General features: G+C 49.5%; 1 protein-coding gene across 1 annotated transcript in view; it reads left to right on the forward strand.

The window, feature by feature from the left end:
- The window catches only part of ARID1A (AT-rich interaction domain 1A), a 74793-nt gene extending 62232 nt beyond the window's left edge, over positions 1-12561 (forward strand). The window contains exons 13-19 of the mRNA XM_038377699.2: positions 7774-7906; positions 8286-8458; positions 8638-8788; positions 8913-9044; positions 9191-9281; positions 10856-11729; positions 12024-12561. Of these exons, the coding sequence (XP_038233627.1) occupies positions 7774-7906; positions 8286-8458; positions 8638-8788; positions 8913-9044; positions 9191-9281; positions 10856-11729; positions 12024-12307 (1838 nt within the window). The 3' untranslated portion in view covers positions 12308-12561. The remainder of the gene's footprint in view (positions 1-7773; positions 7907-8285; positions 8459-8637; positions 8789-8912; positions 9045-9190; positions 9282-10855; positions 11730-12023) is intronic.

A 12561-nucleotide genomic window follows, 5' to 3' on the forward strand; every position in this document is an offset into this window, starting at 1 on the left:
GATCCCATATATTCTGCAGCAAGTTGGATTTAAATTCCTCTCCAAGGTCCCTTGCATTCCTACTGTAAAATGGAAATTCTTGTGACAATATCAGATGCATTCAAATTAAGGCCTTTAATGAGCCCTATACGTAAGGGAATAGAACAGTGAGTAAAATATTCCTTGTAGTGTATGTATATTCGAGTGCTCATCCCTCTGGGTGTTCGTGGTGGATGCAAATGTTGTCCATGTGCCCAGGTCTGGAACTCCTTCAGTAGGAGTGTCCGTTGGTCTGCATCTTCCTCATGCTGAGAACTAAGGGAATATGGGGTGTGGCAGGCTGATGACCTCATCAGTTTCTTTTCTGCTGCTTGTTGACTGGGAGGGAACCCTCGTGTGTGTAGCCTTCTAGTGTCATCTGTCCTTCTCTGTAAATGCTGCAAATAATTTTTAGTTCTTTTTACTAGTTAGTACAGTGTTTTTCAAACTGGGGTCCACGAGGGTACTCCAGAGGGTCTGTGGGCCCTGCTGATCAGCTCCTCCCCCTTACTCCCAGGGAGGCTCCATGTGCTGCCCCCACCAGAGTGCCAGCTCTGCAGCTCGCATTGGCTGGGAACCACAACCAGTGGGAGCTGTGGGCGGTGCCTGTGGGCATGAGGGCAGCGCACGGTGCCTCACTGGCTGCCCATGGGACCGCAGGGCCCTAGTGTCTGCTTCCTTGGAGCTGTGGTAAGTGTCGCTGGGACCCCGAACCCCTTCCCACACCCCAGCCCTGAGTCCCCTCCCACACCTAACTCCCTCCTAGAGCCCGCAACCCGCCCTACCCAACCCTGAGCCTGCTCCTGCACCCCAAACCTCCCACCCCAGAACCCCCACCCTGAGCTGGAGCCATCACCCCCCTCCTGCACCCCAACTGCCTGCCCCAGCCCGGTGAAAGTGAGTGAGGGTGGGAGAGAGCAAGCAGCAGTGAAGGGCTAGGGCAAGAGGTCCCTGAAAAATTTTAAATCAAAATGGGGGTCCTCGGGTTGCTAAAGTTTGAGAACCGCTGATTTACTAGATTCTTAAGCTGTTAATTATGGGTTCCCCCTTTCGTTTCTTCAACTATTGTGGCACTTGCGCCCAAGGCCCATCTCCTCAATAGGTATGGTGTGGGTGTCACCCATAGTAAACACCTAGGGACCAGCACTTGAAGAAAAGACGGTTACTTACCTTACAGTAATTGGAGTTCCTAAAGATGCATGGTCCCTGTGTGTATTCATGACCTCTCCTCCTTCCACCTCTTCTCTGGATCCTCTCATGACTTGTGGCAGGTGGGAACTGGAGAGGTGGTCAGTGTGTGCTCCCCTTATGCCCTGGGTTTGCAGCCCAAGAAGGCGCAGGGTGCTGGCATGGACCAATGGTCACTGCTGAAGAATTTCTAGTCCTTGGCACCCTGAGCACATGCATGCCTGTAGTGAGTATCCCTAGGGACCAGGTAACTTACCTTATAGGAACTGGAGTTTGAGATATCTTTGATACTGACTTTTTTACGCTGCCTCCATATGTTCCATATTCTGCAGGCATTTTATACTGACAATGCATAACTGCGTTATGGAGGATGGGGAAGTGTGGGAGAGTGACCTGGAGGAGGCTCTTTGAGCAGCACCATGTGCTGCTGTGATGTGGGAGCCTTTTGGGAAAACAGCACTTTGTGATCACAAAAGCACCCTTCGACGGCACTGAATACTTAAAGCTTGCTTTATGGGGATGTGTTGTCAGATACCGCATCAGTCAGTTACTTTCCTAGGGCTAGCTGCAGGTATAGGACTCTGTGCCCAAAGCCTTTTTTGTTGTTGTTTTAAAACACAAATTTACTGGTACATGTTGAGATGGTTTTGGTTATAAACCATTTAGGTGAGCTTTAGAACAGTTAATTAAATAGTCTCTGCTGTGTAGTTTTCCTGGAGAATCTCCAGTTTGTTCCTTGGTTCCTGGGCATCATGGCTGATCCTGACTGTACAGAACAGGAGAAAAGTCAGCGTTTAAGCAGTGCATTTTCTGCCCCTTTGTCTTCCCAGAGCATGAAACCTTCTAACCTATTTGTATTGGAGAAGGTCATTCCCTGGATGGTTGTCTTGAACATGCCAAGCCTTTAAGCTCCTATTGCAAAAGACCACGTATATCCAGCTGGTTCCAGGTCCTCCTAATGATTTAACCCAGGGTGGGCAAACTTTTTGACCTGAGGACCACATCAGGGTTCCAAAACTGTGTATGTTCCAAAGGCTGTGCCTCCCCAAACAGCCTGGCCTCCGCCCCCTCCCACTTCCAACCTTCCCTCCCCACCCCCACCCCTCCGCTGCTGACTGCCCCGACCCCTATCCACATCCATGCTCTCTGACCGGCCCCCTGGGACTCCCACGCCTATCCAACCACCCCCTGTTCCCCTGACTGCCCCCAGGATCCTCTGCCCCTTATCCAGCCTGCTCCCCGTCCCCTTACCATGCCGCTCGGAGCACTAGGACTGGCAGCTGCACTGCCCAGCTGGAGCCAGCCATGCTGCACGGCAGGATCTTGCAGCCCCGCTGCCCAGAGCGCTGGCGGCATGGCTAGCTGAGGCTGCATGGGAGGGGGGGCAGCAGGGGAGAGGGCAGGGGCTAGCCTCCCCGGCCAGGAGCTCAAAGGCTGGGCAGGACGATTGGCCCACGAACCATAGTTTGCCCACCTCTGATTTAACCCCTTCAAACCAGATCTTCAGGTGCATTTTCTGGTTAATGTGGGGAAAAAGAGCCTTTGGTTCTGAGATAAGCATCTTCCAGGACAGTGAAACGGAGTCCTACTTTGAGAGTATTCCAGTTGTGTAAATCTCGTCAGTCCTGGCAAAAGGAAGCATCTGGGCTTGAGATTCTCCTTCAGGCACCACTAGGACCTTTCTCTCAAAGGTTTCTCAGATTCCCTGGCATATTTGTCTGCAGATGCTGCTGCTTTCTCCCATCCTCACCATGCTTTAACCCATGAGTGGTGCAGCTACCTCCCTCAGTTTATTGGTGGCCAGTTGAGAAGCCTGCTGCTTTGACCTTTCCCAAAAGGGCCAAGGGCAATCACCATGACCTTCTTTGCCTCTCATCTCTCTCTCTCCACCTTTGGCTCATATCCACAGTGTAACATGCCTACTGGATAGGGATGAAGTCGCATTTAATGTCAATACTTCTGCTTGCCTGAATACTGTCATGTCTGCCCCCATTACCCCGGATGACTACAGATAATTTCAAGAGTTGCAGGTTTGAATAATTATCTTTAGAGGTTGAAAACTGTCCAAGTTCAGGAAGAAAATGCTCCCTGTTTTGATATATACTATACTTGAGAACAAGGAGAACTTATCTGTTGATTTAAGGCTTAATGATACCTGCTGCAGGCAGCTGGCTGACCCCAGGATCTGTACCCTTCATCACCACAAAGGGAGGTCGCTTGTACCTGGTTCTACAGCAGGGATTTCAGCATCTTTCCCACGCCTGACTCTTTTGGCTGTCTCTGCAGCCAATGGGAAGCCTTAAGAGCTCCAGGTTTGGTGGTGCCTCCCCTTCTGACAAAACCAGAAAGATTTACTTTCTGGGCAGAAAAACATACCTCCTCAGATAGATGCAGCAGTGCAGCATCCTTGTTGTTGTTGTTGTTGTTCCAGAGCAGGGACGAACAGAAAATCCGGTGACCAATATTCTTCCAAATGAATTGGAGCAAGGATCCACTATGTGCGTTTCCACCAATCCCCTTAATACCACTGGTGGTGAGAGACAGTTGATCAGGGCCTGGTTTAGCTTGATCAGTCCAGTTTTTTGGAACAGGCAGTATTGCTATATAGGTCTCCAAGAGTCTCCATACCAGCTACCTATACTGTTGGGCCATGTAACCTAAGAAAATTAATCTTGTCTTGCATCCCAAATCAGTCTCTTCACCTTGCTGCTTGGGTCACAGGACATGGATTTCTTCTCATCTAGCAAATTTTGCAAGGCTACGAAGTATCTCTTTGCAGAGCAAGAAGCCTTCCATATTGAAATACTACTCTCAGAAGTGGATAAAGGTTTTCCCTCTCCCAGCAGTGGATGGCGGTTCATCATCATGCTCTGCGTTCATATAATCTTTTATTGACTTCTTACTGTATCTGAAGCATCAGCATTGCTGTGTCCTTGAACAAAATGCACTTGTTTGCCATCTCAGAATACCACTCTCCCATAGACAACTGTGAAGCATTCAGCCACAATCAAAAGTTTCTTCAGAGGACTGAGTAATGTCTTTCCACCATTCAGGAAACCTGTTCCAGTGTGGGATTAACTTCACTGTATTCCACAGGATGAAACTATTTTGTCATTAGGCAAAAATTTTGCCTAAAGCAGCGTCCGAGTTAAACTTTAAACCAGACCGCTGATCTCTTCAGCTTTCTTCACAAAACCTCATTCTTTCCAACAGGGAAATTAGACTACATAAACAAGGTGTTAAGAGGGTTCTGCATTTATTTGGTTAGGACTAAGGCATCTAAGACAGTGTTTTTTCCAAACTGTGGGTCATGACCCACTACTGGGGTCACGACATGTAAAGCGCTGGGTCGCCTTGCTCTGGTCAGCTCAGTCAGCAGTGCTGCCTAGCTAAGGCTGGCTAGTGCCTACCTTTTCCAACACTGCACTGCACCCCAGAAACGGCCAGCAATGAGTCCTGCTTCTAGGCAGGGAGGCTATGGGGCTCTGTGCGCTACCTCCACCCTGAGCACCGGCTCTACAATCCCACTGGCTGGGAACCAGCCAATGGGAATGGGGGGTGGAGGTGGGGAGAGTACCTCCAGGCAAGAGTCGCGCAGAGCCGCTTGCATGCCCCAGCCTAGGAGCCAGACCTGCTGCTGGCCACTTCTGGGGTGCAGCATGGCCCATGGTGCCAGGACAGGCAGGAAGCCTGCCTTAGCACCCCCATTGCACTGCTGGAGGTAAGTCTGTGCCCCAATCCCCTGCCACAGCCCTGAGCCCCCAGAACCCCTTCCTGAGCCCTGACCTCCCGCACCCCAACCGCTTGCCCCAGCCCTGAGCCCCCTCCTACACTCTGAACCCCTCATTCCTGGCCCCACCCTGCAGCCCTCACCCCAGCACTCAGCCCCTCCCAACCCTTCATCCCCAGCTTCGTTGGGTCACTGGCATCAACAGTTTTCTTCAACTGAGTCACCAGAAACAAAGTTTGAAAACCACTGATCTAGGAAGTTACTTAGTTGTGGCATTTGGAGATTAATGTAGAAGGGGTGGCATTTCCACTTAGTACCTGTCAGTGCCAATTAGATGGTGCATAGCTTTTTCTTTTTCTTTAGCTAGCGTGATTCTCAAGACTTGGCCTTCTAGGGATATGGTGGCATTGGTGGCTTGCTTTAGTGATGGAAATCTGCAGGCCTACTGCCTTGAATTCTTTGTACGTTTATGCAGCACTGCTCTATTGACTTGGCCTGTAGATCTGAGGCTTGCTTTAGGAGGACCATTCTTAGTGTATTCGCCCGCCCACATGGTTGCCTCTAACAACCTTGGCTCCAAATCTCAGAGCCTCAGGTGAGTGCTCATGCTGTCCCACCAGGTTCCTGAAACCCGGACAGAGGGAGCATCCCACAAATGTGAGTGCATATAGGCAACTCTCTCTCTCAGAAAATTTCTTTTTGGCAGCTGAGTAGAGGGCAGTGGGGCATTTGGTATCCAGGAGGCCTGAGTTAGGTTTGGCAGCTGACAGCAGTTTGATAATTAGAACCCAGGAGGTAGCTGGTGGCTTCTAGCACTGTGGGGATGCTTCTGTTCCTCTCTTGCAAACAAGGAAGAGGTGAGTAACTTTTGGTGGGGGAGTAGAAAGGTTTGAGTTCTGGTTTCCAAAGCTATGCCCTGCATGTCCACCGCTGAATGCATTTAAGCTGCAATCGCTGGCATACCAAGTTAACACCCCTTGAAGATGAATGGAGGCAGCTCATATCACTCAGAGCTGTTGCTTCAGGCTGTTTGCAGACTATTGGGTTTGCCTTTTGATTGCTGGCCCTTCTGGCTGTGAAGATTGCTTTCCACTTATTTTCATCCTAATGGAGGCTTAGATTTTAATATACAATTCTGCATTAAGGGATATGTTTTGTAGCTGTGGAATACATAGGGACTTCCTCGGTGTGTGTGATGGGGTAGGGCTACTGGAGAGTGTCTAATGAAATGTTTGCCTTGCTCAGGCAATCCTCACTGTAAAACTGTTTAATGTGCAGTTTGTGCCCCCCTTCCCCCCCCCCCCCAAAAAGCTGCGTGACTTGTGTGCCCAGGAGCCTGGATATAGCCTTCTGGGCTTCCTCCTCTTTCTCCCCCTCTCCCCCGCAAAGCCGCCTTGGGTTCCTGAGTGTGACTGACTGGCTGGGTGTCCCCTGAGAGGTGCCTCCAGCGGGCTGTTAGGTTTTATTCCCAGGGGATGGAATTGGCTTGTCTCCAACTGTTTGTCCCCATCCCCTGCTGTCTCTCCCACTCACTATTTTACAAACAGCCTCTTCCTGTTGATGTGGGTGCGTTCTAATGCAGTGGAGCCCAGCGCTGAATTCCGGGGGGGCGGGAGTGGAGCTGAAATGCTAATGAATAGTGAAGAAGGGCGTGGGGGAGGTTATGAATGAAGCTCCCTGCTGAGCTTGACTGCCCTTCCTTCTGTGGAGAAGTCCCCAGACTGAGAGGGAGGAAGGGGGGAGGGAGGGAGGGACAGGGTGCCAGGAAGGTGGGGCATAAACAAACATGACCTGTATGTGACCTTAGAGGATTTTAATGAATAGTTGAAATGACTCATCAACCAGCAAGGCTGAAGCTGAGGGATATCGGGTGCCGGGAATGGTAACTAATGGAAACATTAATTAAGAGTTCAGCTCTTGCCAGCTGCAAGGAGCGTAGCAGTAGTTCCACTGGAATAGTGGAACTCCCTGAGCTTACTGTGCTTGGTTCCACGTGGTGGCCTAGGATTTTCAAGCGAGGGTTTTCCGTAGCTGCTTTGTCTCAATTGATCCTCCACTTCTTTGCTAAACAAGGTCTTTGTCGTTCATTGAAAGTGCTTTTCCTTCTCTGGTCCCTGTTCCGAAGTGTCTATCCCAAGATGGCTTAGGAGTGCTTCTAGGGTTCTCCTGAATGAATCCCCACCGGAAAGGGCATGTCAGAGAAGGGAGCCTTGCAGTACAAAATCAGAGTTGCTTCCACTGAAGGCAATGGAGTTTCCATCTCATAAAGGATGTGAGCCTTATGAGACGTCAAACTCACTACCTTTGCCTTGAGTATGGTGTGAACATGAAGATGCCAGGCTGCTAACTTTGATGTTGGGGTTGTCACACTTGCTGGAGAAACGTTTTAATTCTGTGCAGCCTGGTACACAACTAAGCATCTTCCTCTGACACCAGATAATCTGGGAAGCTTGTCCAGTATGGTAGGAGGTGTTTTAAAGGGGTGAGGGTGGGACAATTGGATAGAAAGCATAAGACACATTCTTTCTGACAGAGAATTATGAGAGCCTTAAGCATTCTCACAGCTCAATGTGTCGTGTATGGATTTGTTGGGAAGTCTGGATAGCTGATACGTCCTTGTACTGCTGTATTCACTATTGCTTTCCTTTATCTTTCAAACGGGTTCTGTTTTAGAGGGAGGGTTAGAGAGAGGTTTTACCAGTCCATGTTTTGAGAATGGCCATACCACTTCTTCAGGGTGTCTCTTGATTTTTGGATTTGCTGAGATTCTGGAGTGTTTCTGGATAACCTCTTCTGTCTGGTGCAGATCTACTCATGCTGGCTTTCTCTGCTTGCAGCGGGTTCAGGCTCCATGCAGGGTCCTCAGACACCTCAATCCACCAGCAGCTCTATGGCAGAGGGAGGAGATTTGAAACCACCAACGCCAGCGTCTACACCACACAGTCAGATGCCCCCTTTGCCAGGCATCAGGTATTGCATGCCACATTCTGTCTGCTGTGAGCAAAGAGCATTGTTGTTGGCAGGATTGCTAATGTTTGCTAGCGGTTGAGTTGGGGCCGAGGTGAGCGTTTTGGTCAGTTGCACGAGTCGCGCTCATTTTGTAATAACTGGTAGGTGAAGCTGTGGAATTGGCAACTATATCCCATCATCTGTGTAATCATTGTTAGTCTCTCCTAGGGGTTTCCCTTTCAGAAGGGAAACAAGGATTTTTTTTCCTCTTTTTTTGGTGGGTCTGTCAGGAAGAGGGATATGATACCCCCACCTCACCTACAAGATGGGTGATCTGGGGTGGGGGGCAAAGAGTGGCACAGGACTTTACTCTAAAGAGTGTGTTCTTGTATTGTATCAGGAGTAACTCAGTAGGTCTTCAAGATGCCTTTGCAGATGGCAGTGACCCCACGTTCCAGAAGCGGAACTCCATGACTCCAAATCCCGGGTACCAGCCCAGCATGAATACCTCCGACCTGATGGGACGCATGTCCTACGAGCCAAATAAGGATCCTTATAGCAGTATGAGGAAAGGTGATTGAGCTCTTTTATACAGAAGCACTTAACCCATTGAACTGTCTAACCTCTGAAAGGTGCCTTCAGGATATATGCAGCCCCTGGGCCAGAGCCATCCATCTCCTGCAAAAGGGGAGAATGTTCTTTCCAATTCCGAGGTGAACTTTCTGTGCTGATCCTTTCTTTTCCTCTCCCAGCTCCAGGAAGTGACCCCTTCATGTCCTCAGGGCAGGGCCCCAACACTGGGATGGGTGACCCGTATAATCGTGCTGCAGGTCCCGGGATGGGTAATATGGCCCTGGGACAACGGCAACATTATCCCTATGGAGGTCCTTACGACAGAGTGAGGTAAGGGCTTGCTGGACTCTAAGTGTAATAGTGTATCCCTTAGTCACAACAGTGACTTCCCTGGTAGCCTCTTTCCTCTAGAGGAACAAAGGAGCAACCTTGACAAGCGTATGTGTTTGTGCAGGACGGAACCAGGAATGGGACCCGAGGGAAGCTTAGGAACTGGAACTCCCCAGGCCAGCATTATGCCTTCCACCCCTGACTCAGGGATGTACTCTCCCAGCCGCTATCCACAGCAACAACAGCAGCAGCAACGGTAGGTGCAGGCTGGTGCCAAGCAAGCAGCGTTTGCCAGTTAATAGAACTGGCTGCCTCCCACTACAGACAGGGAGTTCAGAAACCCTTATTGCTGAGTGTGCACCTGGGCAGAAGGTAATGCACCTGTTCAATCTCTCTCTGCAGACATGATTCCTATGGCAATCAGTTCTCCACTCAAGGCACATCCTCTGGCAGCCCCTTTCCCAGTCAGCAAACCACCATATATCAACAGCAGGTGAGCTTCCCAAACGTCTCCAGTTCGCTTCAGAGAAGCATGGGATGATTTACCTGTGGAAAGTTGTCAAAAGCAAATTGTTTTCTGGGGTAGCTGTCTGCTGTACTGATTTTCTATTTAATGTTCGAGAGTTCTATAGAATGTACACGCCCAAACATCATGCAAAACTTTTCTCTGTTACTGCCAGTTTCCAAGTAGTTAAACAGGTTTTAATGTAACTTTGCTGTAATACATGTTGTGGTTTTGTGCAGTGTGTACAACATTTCGTCCTATTAGCTGTGTTCTGTAAAGTGGGGGCTCTTCAATACATAGCTAGTACAGTTACTAGTTCAGATTCCAGGAGCCCAGAAAGCTTCACTTGGGATTCTGTGCTCCCTGGAACGTACCTGTCTGATCCCCACAGTATCTCTAACAGCCTTTGGTATCCAGTCAGCAGGCTTGTCTAGTATTTCATGTACGGCCTGGTGATCATCCCTTAATAGGTCTAGGTAACTGCCTCTGACTTGGATCTTTCCACGCAACCCAGAATTTTCTTGGATATTTTTCACTTCCTGAGCCCATTGCTGAAGATTTGGGGGTTATATCCCTCCCTTGAGTGTTATATGGGGCACTTTTTTCAGAGAAGAGTTTAGCGTAACATCCATAAAAACAAAGAGAGGAAATTTAATTTGCCATTCATGGCAATGCCTCCACCAATCCCTTGTTTTTCTTGCAATTTTGGGATAGATCCTGTCTGGCTTGTGAACATATAGTAGAGGGCACTTTCAGAGCTGTGCTAAGAATAATTCCAACTACTTTGCAGTTTGTTTGGCTTTGCAACCAGAGCCATAGGGCGCTGAGCCAAGGGTTTCAGTTACTTTGGTTCTCAAGTGTCTTCCTGGAGCTCTAGAGCATCACATTGAAGCCTAGATAGACAGCACAGTAGTTAGGGCACAGGACTGGGTGTTGAGATCTGGGTTGTAATCCTAGTTCTGTCATGGCCCGACTGACCTTCCATATGTAAAAAAGGGGGTCATCCTCACTTCTGTAAGATGCTTTGAGATCTATGACAAAAGGAACAATTAGAAGTACAAACTGTAGCTTTTGATTCACACCCTATCTAAGATTTCAGTGGAACCTTCTATTCTGCTGTCCAATTTATGGAAGAACTGGAACAGGGTCTGCTGAAGCTGCTGAGACTGACCGAACAGGAATCCACACACAAATTGTACTGTGGGGTTACTGTACTAAAGACTGAGGCTGAGCTCTTTTTATAGGCAAGTCTTTCCCACTCACTGTTAGCTTGCCCTGAAAGCTGCCCTTATGGAAGCAACTAGGAAAACTCAAAATGCCTGGAAGAATCAGTCTTGGCTCGTAAACTTCGGAGGTTGCTGTCTCTTCAGGCCTCATGTGGGAAGGTTGGTCTTATTGACCATTTAGAAAAGCTCCCTTCAGTGAGGTTAGACAGTAGCATTCGTATGATTTTTGGGGATGCAGTCCCACTTGGTCTGTGTAGCTCTGCCCCAGAATTCACATTGCCTTTAGCGTTTTATAAATAGTCTCATTACCAACTGCTTTGTGCATCTTCCTTGTAGAATTACAAGCGACCGATGGATGGCACTTATGGCCCACCTGCCAAGAGACACGAAGGGGAGATGTACAACGTATCGTACAGCACCGGGCAGGGGCAGGCACAGCAGCAGCTGCCTACAGCACAGACCCAACAACCGAGCCAGCAGCAAACTGCACAGCCTTATACATGTCCTGCTGTGGAGAACCAGTATGGGAGTACATACCCTGCCACTGACCGCCGACCTGCTGGAGGGCCGCAGAACCAGTTCCCGTTCCAATTTGGCAGAGACAGGGTCTCGGCTCCCCCAGGCTCGACTGCCCAGCAGAATATACCACCACAGATGATGGGTGGTCCCATACAATCTACTCCAGAGGGCTTGCAGCAGGGCAGCTTGTGGCAAGGGCGCAATGAAATAGGGTACAGCTATCCAAATCGGCAGAGTTCAGGCTCTGCAGCCCAGGGGCCTGCTTATCATGGAGTGAATCGAACAGATGAAATTCTACATGCAGATCAGAGGGTAAATCATGAGGGGCCATGGCCCTCGCATGGGAACCGTCAGCCTCCTTATGGTCCTTCTGCCCCGGTACCCCCAATGACAAGGCCCCCACAGCCTAACTACCAGACCCCTCCTAGCATGCAGAATCACATTCCTCAGGTATCCAGCCCAGCACCTCTGCCCAGACCTCTGGAGAACCGTACCTCACCCAGCAAATCTCCATTCCTGCACTCGGGGATGAAAATGCAGAAAGCAGGGCCTCCCGTCCCTGCCTCGCATATAGCCTCAGCAGCCGTACAACCTCCCATGACGCGACGGGACATCACCTTCCCACCTGGATCCGTGGAAGCTACGCAGCCCGTGTTGAAGCAAAGGAGACGGCTGACCACGAAAGATATTGGTAAGACTAAGCTCCCGCTCCGCTGTAGCTGTTGGGGATGTCTGTCAGGACCATCACTGCTTTTGGGGGCAGGGTGTTGGGAAGGGGAGCCACCAAGGGAAATGGGTCTCAGGTGGCTTTGTCTGAATCCACCCCCTGCTCTGCCACTGCATATTTAGTTTGTTTGCACCGTGGTCAGTAAATCCCGTGGAATGGGCTCTGCTGTCCATGGAATCAGAAAGCAATATTGAGTGTCAGTCCCTTTTTTTGTTTCTCAGCGCCAGGAACTGGAGGTATCATATGTTTGTATTACAGGAACTCCTGAAGCATGGAGAGTGATGATGTCTCTGAAGTCTGGGCTGCTGGCTGAAAGTACATGGGCCTTGGATACCATAAACATCCTGCTCTATGATGACAACAGCATAATGACCTTCAATCTCAGCCAGGTGGGTGCAGATGCTCTGAGATCTAGGTCTTTTGAAGCACTAACCTATGTTAAGAATCCTGTCAACAAGATAGCAGAATACAGGTCTTCTCCATCTACAGCCAAACTTCCAGCCATCCCAACATTTGCAGAAATGAACACAGCTGTTGTGTAGGCCAACCCTGAATACATACATATAGAGAGTCAGGGTAATTGCATACCCGACTACTTCGTTGGTATACACAATTACCCACTTGCATTGTGTGCAAATGCAAGGTTTTGCCTGGATGGTGGATGTGTTGTCTCTGTGGTACAAAAAGGGAATAACAGGGATGAGGTGCTCAAACCTACCTTCACAGTAAGGGCACTGCAAAATGCTGAAGGCTGACTATCTTCTCTGATGATCTACAATGCCATTTTGTTTTCTGT

The sequence above is a fragment of the Dermochelys coriacea genome, chromosome 19 (genome assembly GCF_009764565.3).
Source record: "Dermochelys coriacea isolate rDerCor1 chromosome 19, rDerCor1.pri.v4, whole genome shotgun sequence".
In the NCBI taxonomy this organism is placed as follows: Eukaryota; Metazoa; Chordata; order Testudines; family Dermochelyidae; genus Dermochelys; species Dermochelys coriacea.